Source organism: Lithobates pipiens, unplaced genomic scaffold (assembly GCF_037356315.1).
Source record: "Lithobates pipiens isolate NorthernLeopardFrog02 unplaced genomic scaffold, aLitPip1_a1.2 Scaffold_13, whole genome shotgun sequence".
NCBI classification, from domain to species: Eukaryota; Metazoa; Chordata; class Amphibia; order Anura; family Ranidae; genus Lithobates; species Lithobates pipiens.
Window position 1 is genome coordinate 367,754,239 of NW_027507718.1, and position 13,057 is coordinate 367,767,295.

The 13,057-nt window shown below is 39.1% G+C and overlaps 1 protein-coding gene across 1 annotated transcript in view; it reads left to right on the top strand.

Moving 5' to 3' along the window:
* The window catches only part of GALNTL6 (polypeptide N-acetylgalactosaminyltransferase like 6), a 1,867,045-nt gene that overhangs the window by 669,402 nt on the left and 1,184,586 nt on the right, over positions 1–13,057 (top strand). The window contains exon 4 of the mRNA XM_077477209.1: positions 10,841–11,007. Within this exon, the coding sequence (XP_077333335.1) occupies positions 10,841–11,007 (167 nt within the window). The remainder of the gene's footprint in view (positions 1–10,840; positions 11,008–13,057) is intronic.

The window sequence follows — 13,057 nt, forward strand, 5'->3', positions numbered from 1 at the left end:
CACATATCCGTGCCCATCAGTGTCATCTACCAGTGCCCATCAATGCCCATCAGTGCCGCCCATCAGTGCCAGCAGTGCCACCTATCAGAGCCACCTATCAGTGCCACCTATCAGTGTCCATCAGTCCCATCTATCAGTGGTACCTATCAGTGCCCCTTAGTGCCACCCATCCGTGCCACCCATCCATGCCATCTTATCTGTGCCCATCTTTGCCCATCAGTGCCGCCTTATCTGTGCCCATCAGTACTGCCTTATCTGTGCCTATCGGTGCCACCTTATCTGTGCCTATTAGTGCCGCCTTAACTATGCCTATCAGTGCCCACCAGTGCAGCCTATCAGTGCCACCTCATCAGTGTACTTCAATGAAGGAGAAAAATGACCTGTTTGAAAAATTTTATAACAAACTATTAAACATGATTTTTTATTTTTTTTATTTTGCATCTTTTTTTGTTTGTTTAGCAAAAAAGAAAACTCCCAGCTGTAACTAAATACCACCAAAAGAAAGCTCTATTTGTGGGAAAAAAAAATGATAAAAATTTAATTTGGGTACAGTGTTGTATGACCGCGCAATTGTCATTCAAAGGGCATCAGCGCTGAAAGCTAAAAATTGGTCTGGGCAGGAGGGGGGTTTAAGTGCCCAGTAAGCAAGTGGTTAAAAAGATATCAAGCTGCTGTGACTGGAGAACACAGGACTTGAATGCTGAACAAGATCAGGATAGAATAAGTAGCAGTAAAAGTGGAAGGGAGTAGAGTACCGTTCTGTGACCGGGGGCACAGAGCGGTCAGGTAACCAAAGGTCAGTGTAACAGAACAAGAGAAGTTATCAAGAACAGTGTAGAATGCTGTGGCCGAACACAGCATTGACAGCCATGGACTGGCAGGGAGCAGTAGTCCGGTCTTTACCATGTGTCAGGCCAACGGGGGGGGGGGGGTGATACCATGCTATCTTTGGTCTGGTTAGCACATTAGTAACATCTTCCAAAGACTGTGTGGCTTTTTTCTCATTGATCCATCAGGGAGAGGTTGTGTTAGGCCTCTGGATCTTTGATGCTTAGAAACCGTCCCAGTCTGCAAGGTGGAATTATTCAGAGTGATTCTTCATTGTCAAAATTGGAAGTGAAGAAATAGTGTTTCAGGAATTTGCTGAGAATACTAGATGTACTACAACGTTCAAGCTAAGGCTATTCAGTATTGTCAAACAATACACCAATTGCTATGGGCATCTCATATCACCCCTTTGTTCCACCAAAGTTGAATCCTGCAATAAATGCAACAGCACCATGCAAATGATTGTTTCCTGTCTTGTCTGAATGTGGGGAGCCTGGCAGCCTGGCAGCAGGGTTATTGGCAGATTGCTAAGTAACCAAATTATTAGTAAATTATTAGTAACAAATTAGCAGCCGTTATGGGTGTGCCGCTACATATATACAGTATATACATATCACAGAGCTGTGCCACTGTGTAAGAACAGATAAATGGCACACAGGGTTCTCAAGAAGGCAGACTGAGTTGTCCCAAAATGGCTATTATAGGCAAGACATTTTTTTTTATTTTTTTGTGTTTTGTAATTCCCAGATTGTCTTGGAAGGGATGAAGCCTCTAATCCTTTATCCAGGTCTTACTGGAGACCAGCAGGCTGTGTGTGCAGGATTGCACAGCCCTTCTAATCAAGGGCCTGGGCAATGAAGGAGTAGCAGCACACTAATGGAATCCTCACTCTTTTCTCTGTGTCAAGATTCTCCCAGATGTTAGATTGACAGTACCAAGCAAAGCTGTAGAACCTTACTGGCTTACAGTGCTGTCTCACTACTGTGGAGGGGTTTAAAGGTGCAACATTTCTCAGGTGGATCACTTGAGTATGCAGAAAAATTATTATTTTTTTTGACCAGCAGTCATTTGTTTATACAACATACTGTTTGAAATGTATTCTGCAGAGAAGTCCAACTTTTGATGGAAAATTACATTGATTTGCATTACAAAGAATTTCTGCATCTGGATGTTAAAATATGTGTGGCCAGTTTCCTACTGGCAGCAAAGACACCTTTCACAGGTATGCCCTGAGAATGAGTCAGTTGGTGTCATGGGACTGTGGTGGAAAGAAATTAACTAAGCAAAGTTGTAAGCATTCTCCAGAAAGAAATAATGAATTGGCACTGCCAAAAAACATGAAAAAGAGAACCTCTTGATAGTGCTACTTTGCCAACAGATAATGTGCCGCAGATGCAAATCAGAAGTCTAACTACATCGTCTTTCTCATTTGTGTTTTTTTTTTTAACTGAAATTATATTCTCATGAATATGTTTATGCTCACTGTTTTGAAGTCAAGTGTCCAGAATAGAAGCATTGAGAGATGATGACAATTTTAAGGTGTAATTTGTTCAAGGATAAAAATGTCTTGTTCTAAAGATGCAATTGGAATCCTCATAGTTCTGCATTTTTGTTTAGCTTCCATTAAAGGTGATTGCTGGGATGGTGTTAGTATATCAACAGAACACTCCAGATGGTCACACTTCTGTGGATGGCATTTTGGCAGTATAATCCATTCATAAATCCCATTTGTGTAGCACTCTCTGGAAGAATAACTAAATGTACCAAAATAATTACAGAAAAGGAGCATTTCCCTTCGTGTAATAATGCATAAGTGCATAAAGGTATCTTTTCTTGCTGAATTTCTATTTTTAATACCATTAATATTTCAAACCAATGACAAGGGTTGGGTCAAGACTTTATTCTGCCTCATACATATTCTTCTGTGAACTTTAGCTGACCTGGTGCTTTAAGCCACAATGCCATTCATATTTCTTATTTGTATGTTTTCAGCCACTGTGCAATAAGAAAGATTTATTTTCCTGTTTTCCATACTAGTATTAGATTAGTAGGACTTTTTAGCATTACTCGAGCTTTCCTCCTAATCAATAATAGTTAAAAAATTAATGACTAGCCCTGACCCTCTCATTCCTATTAGAGTAAAGTGCTTTATCAGCAGATCACTAGCTATTCACTGTATATTGGCATTTAAGAGCAAGAGGTTATTGTGGGCCAAAGGTAGTTACCAATTCATTACATCATTACAAATGATACAGCTTGCATCCGTAAACTCCTTTTGCCTTTAAGGCAGCTGTCTCATGTAAAGGGATTTTTAAGTTTAAAGTTAGTCAATAAGATTTAAGGAATTTATAGAACCACTACAGTATTCAAATGGATTTTTAACAGCATAAAATTTAATGCAAAGCTTAGATTATGTCCATACACATCATCAGAAATCCATGCATGAATTGAATTCTACACCATAAGTTTTTTTACAGGATAGACAGGATAGACATGTATACTTGCAAGCATGGCTGTCTGCACAAAAGATATCCGAGACACTTATTAGTGGTGCGTTAAATGTTTGCAGATACAAATTAATATAAAACTTTATTTCCATAACTATATAATAAGAACTTGTAAAGAAAAAAAAAGTTTTTATTGGTATCAAAATTACATTATATTGGTTGAATTTCAACACCTTCTACACAGAATGCACCATATACCTGAATTTAAATGTTATAAATATAACTGGTAGGTCTATGCAGTTATTATATCTCTTCCTTGGTGGGACCAAGAAAATATTTAGCTCAACAAGTTTCATGAATAACACTTCCTTAGGAGAATGCAGATGGTGCATAAGTATTAAATGCTTGCAAACCAATGTTAAAATCACGCGCCTCACTGCACTCTACCTCACTTGTCCAGCAGGGAGAGACCTAAAGAGGATATCAAACAGTATTCACTCGCCAACCCAACCTTTCAATCAAATGGTTTTGCATATTCAATCAAATATTATTCTTATACAAATAGTATACTTAAGAGCATCATGGCAAACTCCCTGAATTGTTTATCCATAATATGCAAAAAGAGACTTAACATTCATACAAGTAAACAGTACTAAAAACAGCATATTTTAACCACTTCAGCTCCCACATCTCTACTCCCCTCCCTGTGGACTAGAGCAGTTTTTATATTTCTGCTGTTTACCTGATTTTTTAACAATAACTTTGTAATTATTTAATATTAACAAAATAATGTATACAGTAATATATCTATATAGTATATATTTTTAAGTAGAAGCAATGCTTTATTTTAGATATTGGCATTGATTTACTAAACCTGGAGAAGGCAAAATCTGATGCAGCTGTGCATGATGGCCAATTATCTTTTAACATCAGCTTGTTCAATTAAAGTGGATGTAAACCTGAAAAAAAAATGTTTTAACCACTTGCTTACTGGGCACTTAAACCCCCCTCATGCCCAGACCAATTTTCAGCTTTCAGCGCTGATGCACTTTGAATGACAATTGCGCGGGCATACAATATTGTACCCAAATGAAATTTTTATCATTTTTTTCCCACAAATAGAGCTTTCTTTTGGTGGTATTTAATTACAGCTGGGAGTTTTATTTTTTGCTAAACAAACAAAAAAAGACGCAAAAAAAAATAAAAAATCATGTTTAATAGTTTGTTATAAAATTTTGCAAACAGGTCATTTTTCTCCTTTATTGAAGTGCGCTGATGAGGCGGCACTGATAGGCTGCACTGATAGGCTGCATTGGTGGGCACTGATAGGCTGCACTGGTGGGCACTGATAGGCACAGATAAGGCAGCACCGATGGGCACAGATAAGGCAGCACTGATGGGCAAAGATGGGCACAGATAAGATGGCACGGATGGGTGGCACAGATGGGTGGCACTAAGGGGCACTGATAGGCACTACTGATAGATGGGACTGATGGGCACTGATAGGTGGCACTGATAGGTGGCTCTGATAGGTGGTACTGCTGGGCACTGATGGGCGGCACTGCTAGGCACTGATGGGCACTGGTAGATGACACTGATGGGCACGAATATGTGGCACTGGGGTGCAGCACCTTTGTTGAGGCAGATTGTGGGCACTGCTGGGTGGTACTGTGGCACTGGTGGGTGGCAATGCTGGGTGGCACTGTGGGCACTGCTGGGTGGCACTATGGGCACTGCTGGGTGGCACCTATTTTTAATGATGTTTAGTGATGAGGGGGCAGATGGGCACTGGCAGGGGGCAGGTGGGCACTGGCAGGGCTGGCCGTGATCGGGACTGATGTCCCAATCATGGCCGCCGGTGATCGGCTCTTTTTTTTTTCTCCTCGTGCTATCAGCGCGAGGAGGAATAATAGCCGCTTACCGGCTCCGTTATATCACATGATCAGCTGTCATTGGCTGACAGCTGATCACGTGATAAGGGGTCGGGATCGACCCCTTGCTCGGATCGGTGATCAGGCGAGTCTCATAGACTCGCCCATCACAGAGCGCGCCGCGCGCGCCCCTCAGGGGGCGTGCAGGCCGCTCGTGCGCGGGACGACGTCAATAGACGTCGTCCCGGCAAAGGAGATCCGCGCTGTAGCCGTCATTCGGCTATAGCGCGGGTCTCAAGTGGTTAATGAAGACTTCTACCTGGTACAGTAGAGTATGTTAAGTCATCTGTGCCCAGTCTTGCCATGAAGAGTTAATCCAGCTCTGAGCAATCCTCTTGTATTTTTTTTTTTACTACGTTAAAAAATAAAAGATACGTTTGTATCGCAACATCCACCACTGCTGTGACTGACATCTGATTTCTTTATATCATGAATGAGCATGATAGCAGAGACAGTGTTACGATACCAACTTCACATCCCTCCTCCTTTCTTTTCCAGCTCTCCCAGGATTGTCTGTTCCACATGACTGGGCATGCTGAAGTCTTGTGGTCCCTTTCCTAAATTTTGACTGGGTGTTAATCATCAAGGGGGGTGATCCTCGAGATCAGCAGATCTGTGTGACTGAGGAGGATATACATGGTGCAGTCAGCTCCCAGGATGCCTGCAGAAAGAGTAGGAGAGTGTAGAGCTGGGTGAGGAGTCTTGTGACATCACAACTTCACCCACCGAGCTCCGGCAAAGAGACCCACCCACCAATTCCAGAGTTTTGTGGGGCTCATACTGATGAAGGGGGTGACATTTGCAAGGTAGGGATACATGCAGGAGGCTTGCATGTATATATACATTAATACTGTGCCATTAGTTTATACTGGTTTATACTGGGTGAATCCACTTTAGACCCCTTTCACACTGAGGTGCTTTTTAAATGCTATATTGTTAAAAATAGTGCCTGCACAGTGCCCTGAAACAGTGGCTCCATTCACTCCAGTGTGAAAGCCTGAGGGCTTTTTCCTTGATGAGAAGGTATAATGTCCTCAAGCAAACTATCCCACTAAGATCCTATACCCTCTCCAAGCAATCTCAATCCATATTCCTGCAAACTTTTTCAACTCATTACAATCTATACTCAATAAATTTGCTAGGTCATCCAAACCAGCCAGAATTAAACACTCTATCCTACGCAGACCAAAAACTCATGGTGGGATGGCACTTACAAGTCAAACTACATACCTACTGCACCATTTGAAGAGCTTACAATAGTGTTTTTTTCAAATTTTTTCTCCTCCTTCCCTATTACTCGCTATTGTGGACTACCCATACTTCACCTGTGGTAGCCAAGATAAATCTTTGTGCAGCTTGACTGTACATAATAAACATCTAGCACTCCCTTTTCTCCAAAGCTTGACCAGGTTGACAGCTAACCAAATACTGACAGATCAATCTTTTCTCCCTTTGGTATCTCTGCAAATTCTCCAAATCTTATATTTTTGTTTTTAGTAAAATGCACAGTTTGATCACACAGCACAATGCACTGGATGTTGCAAGTTTTGAGGGAGCGTGAAATTGGCATGCTGACTGCAGGAATGACCACCAGAGCTGTTGCCCTTGAATTGAATGTTAATTTCTCTACCATAAGCCATCTCCAAAGGCATTTCAGAGAATTCGGCAGTACATCAAACCAGCCTCACAATCGCAGACCCCATGTAACCACACCAGCCCAGCACCTCTACATTCAGCATATTCACCTCCAAGATTGTTTGAGAACAGCCACCCAGACAGCTGCTGCAACAATTGGTTTGCATAACCAAAGAATTTCTGCACAAACTGTCAGAAACCGTCTCAGGGAAGCTCATCTGCATGCTTGTCATCCTCATCAGGGTCTCAACCTGACTGCAGTTCACCTTGAGTGGGCAAATGCTCACATTCGATGGCATCTGGCACTTTGGAGTGTTCTCTTCTTGGATGAATCCTGGTTTTCACTGTACAGGGCAGATGGCAGACAGTGTGTATGGCATTGAGTGGGCGAGCCGTTGCAACAGATTGCAACATTGTGGATTGAGTGGCCTATGGTGGCAGTTGGGTTATGGTATGGGTAGGCATGTGCTATGGACAATGAACACAGGTGCATTTTATTTATGACATTTTGAATGCACAGAGATACTGTGATGAGATCCTGAGGTTCATTGTTGTGCCATTTGTCCACGACCATCACCTCATGTTGCAGCATGATAATGCACAGCTCCATATTGCAAGGATCTGTGCACAGTTGCTGGAAGCATCCCAGTTCCTGCATGGACAGCATACTCACCGGATATGTCACCCATTGAGTATGTTTGGGAAGCTCTGGATCAATATATGCAACAGCGTGTTCCAGTTTCTGCCAATATCCAGCAACTTCACACAGCCATTGAAGAGGAATGGACCAACATTCCACAGGCCATAATCAACAACCTGATCAACTCTATGTGAAGGAGATGTGCTGCACTGCATGAGGCAAATGGTGGTCACACCAGATACTGACTGTTTTCGGACCCCCCAGACCCCCACAATACAGTAAAACTGCACATTTGAGAGTGGCCTTTTATTGTGGCTAGCCTAAGGCACACCTGTGCAATAATCTTGCTGCCTAATCAGCATCTTAATATGCCACACCTGTGAGGTGGATGGATTATCTTGGCAAAGGAGGAGTGCTCACTAACACAGATTTAGACAGATTTGTAAACAATATTTGAGAGAAATAGGCCTTTTGTGTACATAGAAAAAAGGCATAGATCTTTGAGTTCAGCTCATGATAAATAGGGGCAAACACAAAAGTGTTGCGTTTATAATTTTGGTCAGTGTATAAGTAGTAGATATTAGGAAGCCAGCTATAGAATTGTTACAAGATGGTATCCTACCCCTGAGCTACCACATTACATATATTAATTGGTACCTGATACTTGTTGGCAGTGTGGTACACCACAGGCAGATTTACTACATATCTTCTGGTCATGCCCATGACTACAAAATCTCTGTACTCAAGTATACAAACTGTGACTTAACAATTCATGGACTCACACACACCTAAAACTTCTTCCTCCTCCATCATAACAATTTTCCTCTCAAGTACTACAAAAATTAATTCAGAATGCACCTGGTTAATGTGGCCTGCTCTTGCATTCCAGCTCTGTGGAAAAAGACAGCTACATTCCAAGACACTGTATACAGGGCAGATGTTTTAACCCTCTCAATATCAGCATTTTTTTTTTTAATTTTCGAAAAAAAATTGCAGCAACACATGTGATCACTTTAGGTTGTCTACTTTCTAAAAAGGGATAATTTTGGGGTTTGTACTTTCTTGACAATATTATTTGCTATTTGTATTATTTGCTATTCTTTTTTTAACTTAAAATAAGGGAAACCATTTTTTTTAATGTTTTAGTTGGATTCTCCTTTCTAAAATAAAAAAAATAAAAACCCCAATTGTTCTTAAATACCCTCAAAGAAAAGTTGTTTTTAATGCAGCTTAAAGGGAAATATTAAATATGCACAAATAACTTAAGTAACATGTCTTTTATCTGCAATTGAAGTTATGGAACAGTATGAGTTAATCCTTTGACATGAAAAAAGCACTATTGCTGGTAAATAACAGATCTCCAGCCTACTTGAGATTTCATAGACCAAATATGTCATGCATCACCCAGGATCCCAGCCATTTTGCAGCAGTAGTGAGATGGGGCAAGACCATCAAGCATCGGACAATCGTGGCAGTGGGTCATTGTGGGGGCAGGTTATCATTATTGACAGCTAGATCTAAATTGCTGGATTACATAATTGAAAATGGATGTACATTACATATTCTTTATTAGAAGACTTTTCACAGTGCGTATTATTTACATTAACATTTTTCAGGAATGAATAATGGGGGGTACTAATGTACCCCAAGTACATTCTCTGGGGGCAGATAGGGGAACCCCCTTATAAAGAAGGCTTGCTTTCAGATTCCAGAATGTTCCCCTTGTGAACAGCCAGATCCCTTTGGGAGACAGGATAGGAAGATGATGCCCTTGACCCCTCAACATAAGGACCCAGTGACTTGCAAGGAGGGGAGGCTTGGCTGCACCTCTTGCAAGGTACCCTTACAAAGGTAAAAGGCATGTGGCCTGGTATGACTGAGAAGGGGACCCACTTTCTGTACTCACTTTCCTACATGCTTGGAGATGGATCTAGTATGAATTTTAAGCAGAAACTCACACCATTGTTTCTCTTTTTTAAACATGTATTATCCTTTTAAAATAGACATGGGGTCCCCCCTTCCACATTGGAAGGTTACCTTCAAGAAAGGGTGGAAAAGTATCTTTTTATAAAAAATCGGTCTAAAGATATATGTCCCCCTATGTATGAGGTACATAAGTACCCCTTAATGCAAAATAAAAAATAGAATGGTAAATAACTACACATGCCATAAAAAGTGCTTTAATAAAAAAAATTCACCAAAAAAGTAAATAAATGTCCTTCAATGTAAAACCTCATCAGTCCTGTTGTCCTGTGATGTAGATGCAATATCAATCACAGTAAACTGCATTAACAACAACCCACCCCTTAATGATGTTGCCAATGACTTGCCATGAGAACCCACTACCTTACAATCTTGAAGAGCCAAAAAGAAAGCCTAAGAGTGGGTCAAGATGACAGGAAATTATCTTGATCCACCACACTATGACAGATCTCTGACTACCTGCTGTTTGTAAACAAAATGGCTAGAGATCCTGGGTGACATCATTGACTTATTATATGGGGCACGGATATCTGCCCCCAAGAAAATGGGGTATGGGCCCTTTTAACTCATTCTCAACAAAATGTCACAAGTAAATAGACACTCACACTGTTAAAAAGTAATTTAATACAATTTCAATAAATAGAAGTAAACAATGTCTTTGAATGTAAACCAATAATTATTTAAGTTGTCCAGCTATGTTTATCCAGTGTGAAACATGATGACCCACTGACATAATGGTGTCACCCAACTGCATTACCAACACAAATGACAGATCCTCAGCCATCTTCTGTTTGTAAACAAACTGGATGTGGATGCTCAGTGATGTCATTGGCTAAATATAACTGTATAATGAGCAGACAAGGGAGTATTTTGGATCTCTCAAAGCCTGATTGACGGTGAATAACAATAAGCTTATTTGTTAGACTACTAGCCTAATAATGAATAGCTTTAACTTACCAAGTTAATGTAGATATCTATGAATAAAGCAGCACTGCTTATTTATTTAAGTGGATGACTCCTTTAACACAGAAAAACGATTTACATTTTTGAAGAAAATTAAATTTTCAATTACAGTTCGGTTATAAGGGCCTAAATACACACAACCTTAAACAACGGTCTTTCTATGATATAGTTTGCAAGATTCTTTTTAAGGAAAAAAATGTAGGCACTATTGTGGAGATTAGAATCTGTTTGCATTCATACATTTTATTTGTGTAAATAATCTCCTATATTTACCATTCCTACTGCCAGAATAAATCTTGATCTAGTAGTAGTAAATTATCTAATGTATTTAGTCAATAAATAAACAATTTTTTTAATGTTTTTGGTTACATTTCAACTATTAGATATAACTCATTTTGAATCATTTCTTTCAGTTGCAAGCACAAGTTTTATTTGGAAAAACTACCAAATACGAGCATTATTATTCCATTTCACAATGAAGGGTGGACGTCTCTACTGAGGACCATACACAGTGTGATTAACAGAACTCCAGACAGTCTCATAGAAGAAATTATCTTGGTGGATGACTTCAGTGACAGAGGTAAGTTAAGAGTTTAAATTTTGTAAAGTAGACTACTCTACAGTTACATGTATTGTGCAATAGTTAACATTGTTACCTGCATTTAGAAAGAAATAACTTTAACATTTTTGAGGACATTCTTAAATAATCTCTGTCAGTTACTTGAGGTATCTTTAATAATGCTACATGTGTTTTAATACTTACCTACATTGCTGCCTATGTCACCGAACATCACTTCAATCCTGAGTAGTCCAGTGCTGCGACTAACACTTCTGGGAGTTTCAATCTTTTTGAACCTCTGCAACAATCAACGCTTCCTACTAGTGACCTCCATGTCATTAATCTCTCCTTTAAGGTGTAGTAGTCTTTTTAAAACTTAGTTCTACGTTTTTTATTTGATGGGTGTCAAAAAGCTGGAGTTCTGCTTTAAACAACATCCAAAGTTTTTACAAACTATACCTAGTTAAAATGAAAAAAAATCGATATTTTACTTTGTCTTCCTTTTCCCAGCCTTTGGTGACACCAACATTGGGACTGTTGGGAAGTATGAGTGTTTAGGGAGTTCCTGGCAAGTGCTTTGGTATGGAGCAGCTAATCTAAATTCTAGATTGTGGCTTCTTTGGTGTTGCAATGAAGAATTGTACATAATTTGGTAAGAGTAAAGTAAGATTATACTTACACTTTAGTGACTTGAGAGCAAAAATATTTTTTTCAAACTAATGTAAAATGTCAAATCATGTAGTAACCAAGTCTACATTATTCATTTGATTATTCTTCTGTCTTGTTTATTTTAGAACCTAACCAATTACAACGTGATATACTGTTGTAAGACAAAGCACATGCAGTAGATTTTAATAAAGTTCAGTGAGGTAACAGAATACAATTTTGAATAATTATTTGTTCAAATTATTATACATTTAAAGGATTTTGAAATTAGTGAATTTGTGAAGCTCTTGATAGCTTACAGTTTTATCTGATCATAAAATCTAAAGTAATATAATTAGTTATGCATCCATATAGACATTGAACTAACAATCCCTATGTTCATAGACTTACAACCACTTTGCTGTTACAGCAGCTGTATTTGCTATCTGAATATGACTGCATAAGAGCTAGATCCACTGCACTCAGTAACCAGCACTCAGCAACAGACCAGGTCTGAAATGTCCTCTCTTCCTTCTGCAATATAGGTATATGAAAGAACACACAGGTATGCCAGTAGTGAGCACTGGAATGTAAAGCAGAATTTTCAAGAACAAAAAGATACTTTAAGGCAATTATAAGCAAAAAACTGTCCCCATTTATTATACTAGAATTTTTAATTTTTAAATGTGAGCTATATTTTTCAACTGCGTTGACCAATGTAAAAGCATGCTCTGGCAGCCAAAGGACAGTTATTGAACTCACTGGAGTGTTTACAATATATGGTGGGCAGAAAAAAAAATCCAGGCAGTTTACCAATCCTGTTAGTGTATTATGTTATATATTTCTTCCTACCTTACAATACATTATGCCAGACGTGATTACTATTGGGAGACATTGTTAAATGTAGTCCTGTTTACTTATTACATTGTTGTTTTACTAGGAAGCATACAGTGAAGCACTTAATGTGGTAAAACAAAACAAAGCCCCAGGATTAATGTGTTAACGTGCTATAGTAGGGGTCCTTATCAATACTCAATTTAAAGACTAGATAAAAGAAGGCCAAACCATTGAAACGACACAAATGTATCATTGGATTGCATCCTTATGGCCATTTATACCTTTAAGCTCAACTCTGGTCTAGTTTTTTTCTTGTTCCTCTTGATGTTTAAAAAAACAACTCTGGCTGCAGTACGCACTTTTAATCTAAAGTTTACCAAAAGATCTTCTTAGTTTTTTGGGTAAGAGTGGAAATAATGTTTATTGGCTTTTTATTGGAAGTTGGAACAATATATATATTTATATTTTCACTGTTAAAAGATGTTTTGGATATACTATTTATTATATCACTTATATATGCACTTTTTATGAAATATTTGTACAATGATTTCATATACTGTATTTTATTCAGGAACAAATTATATGCTTT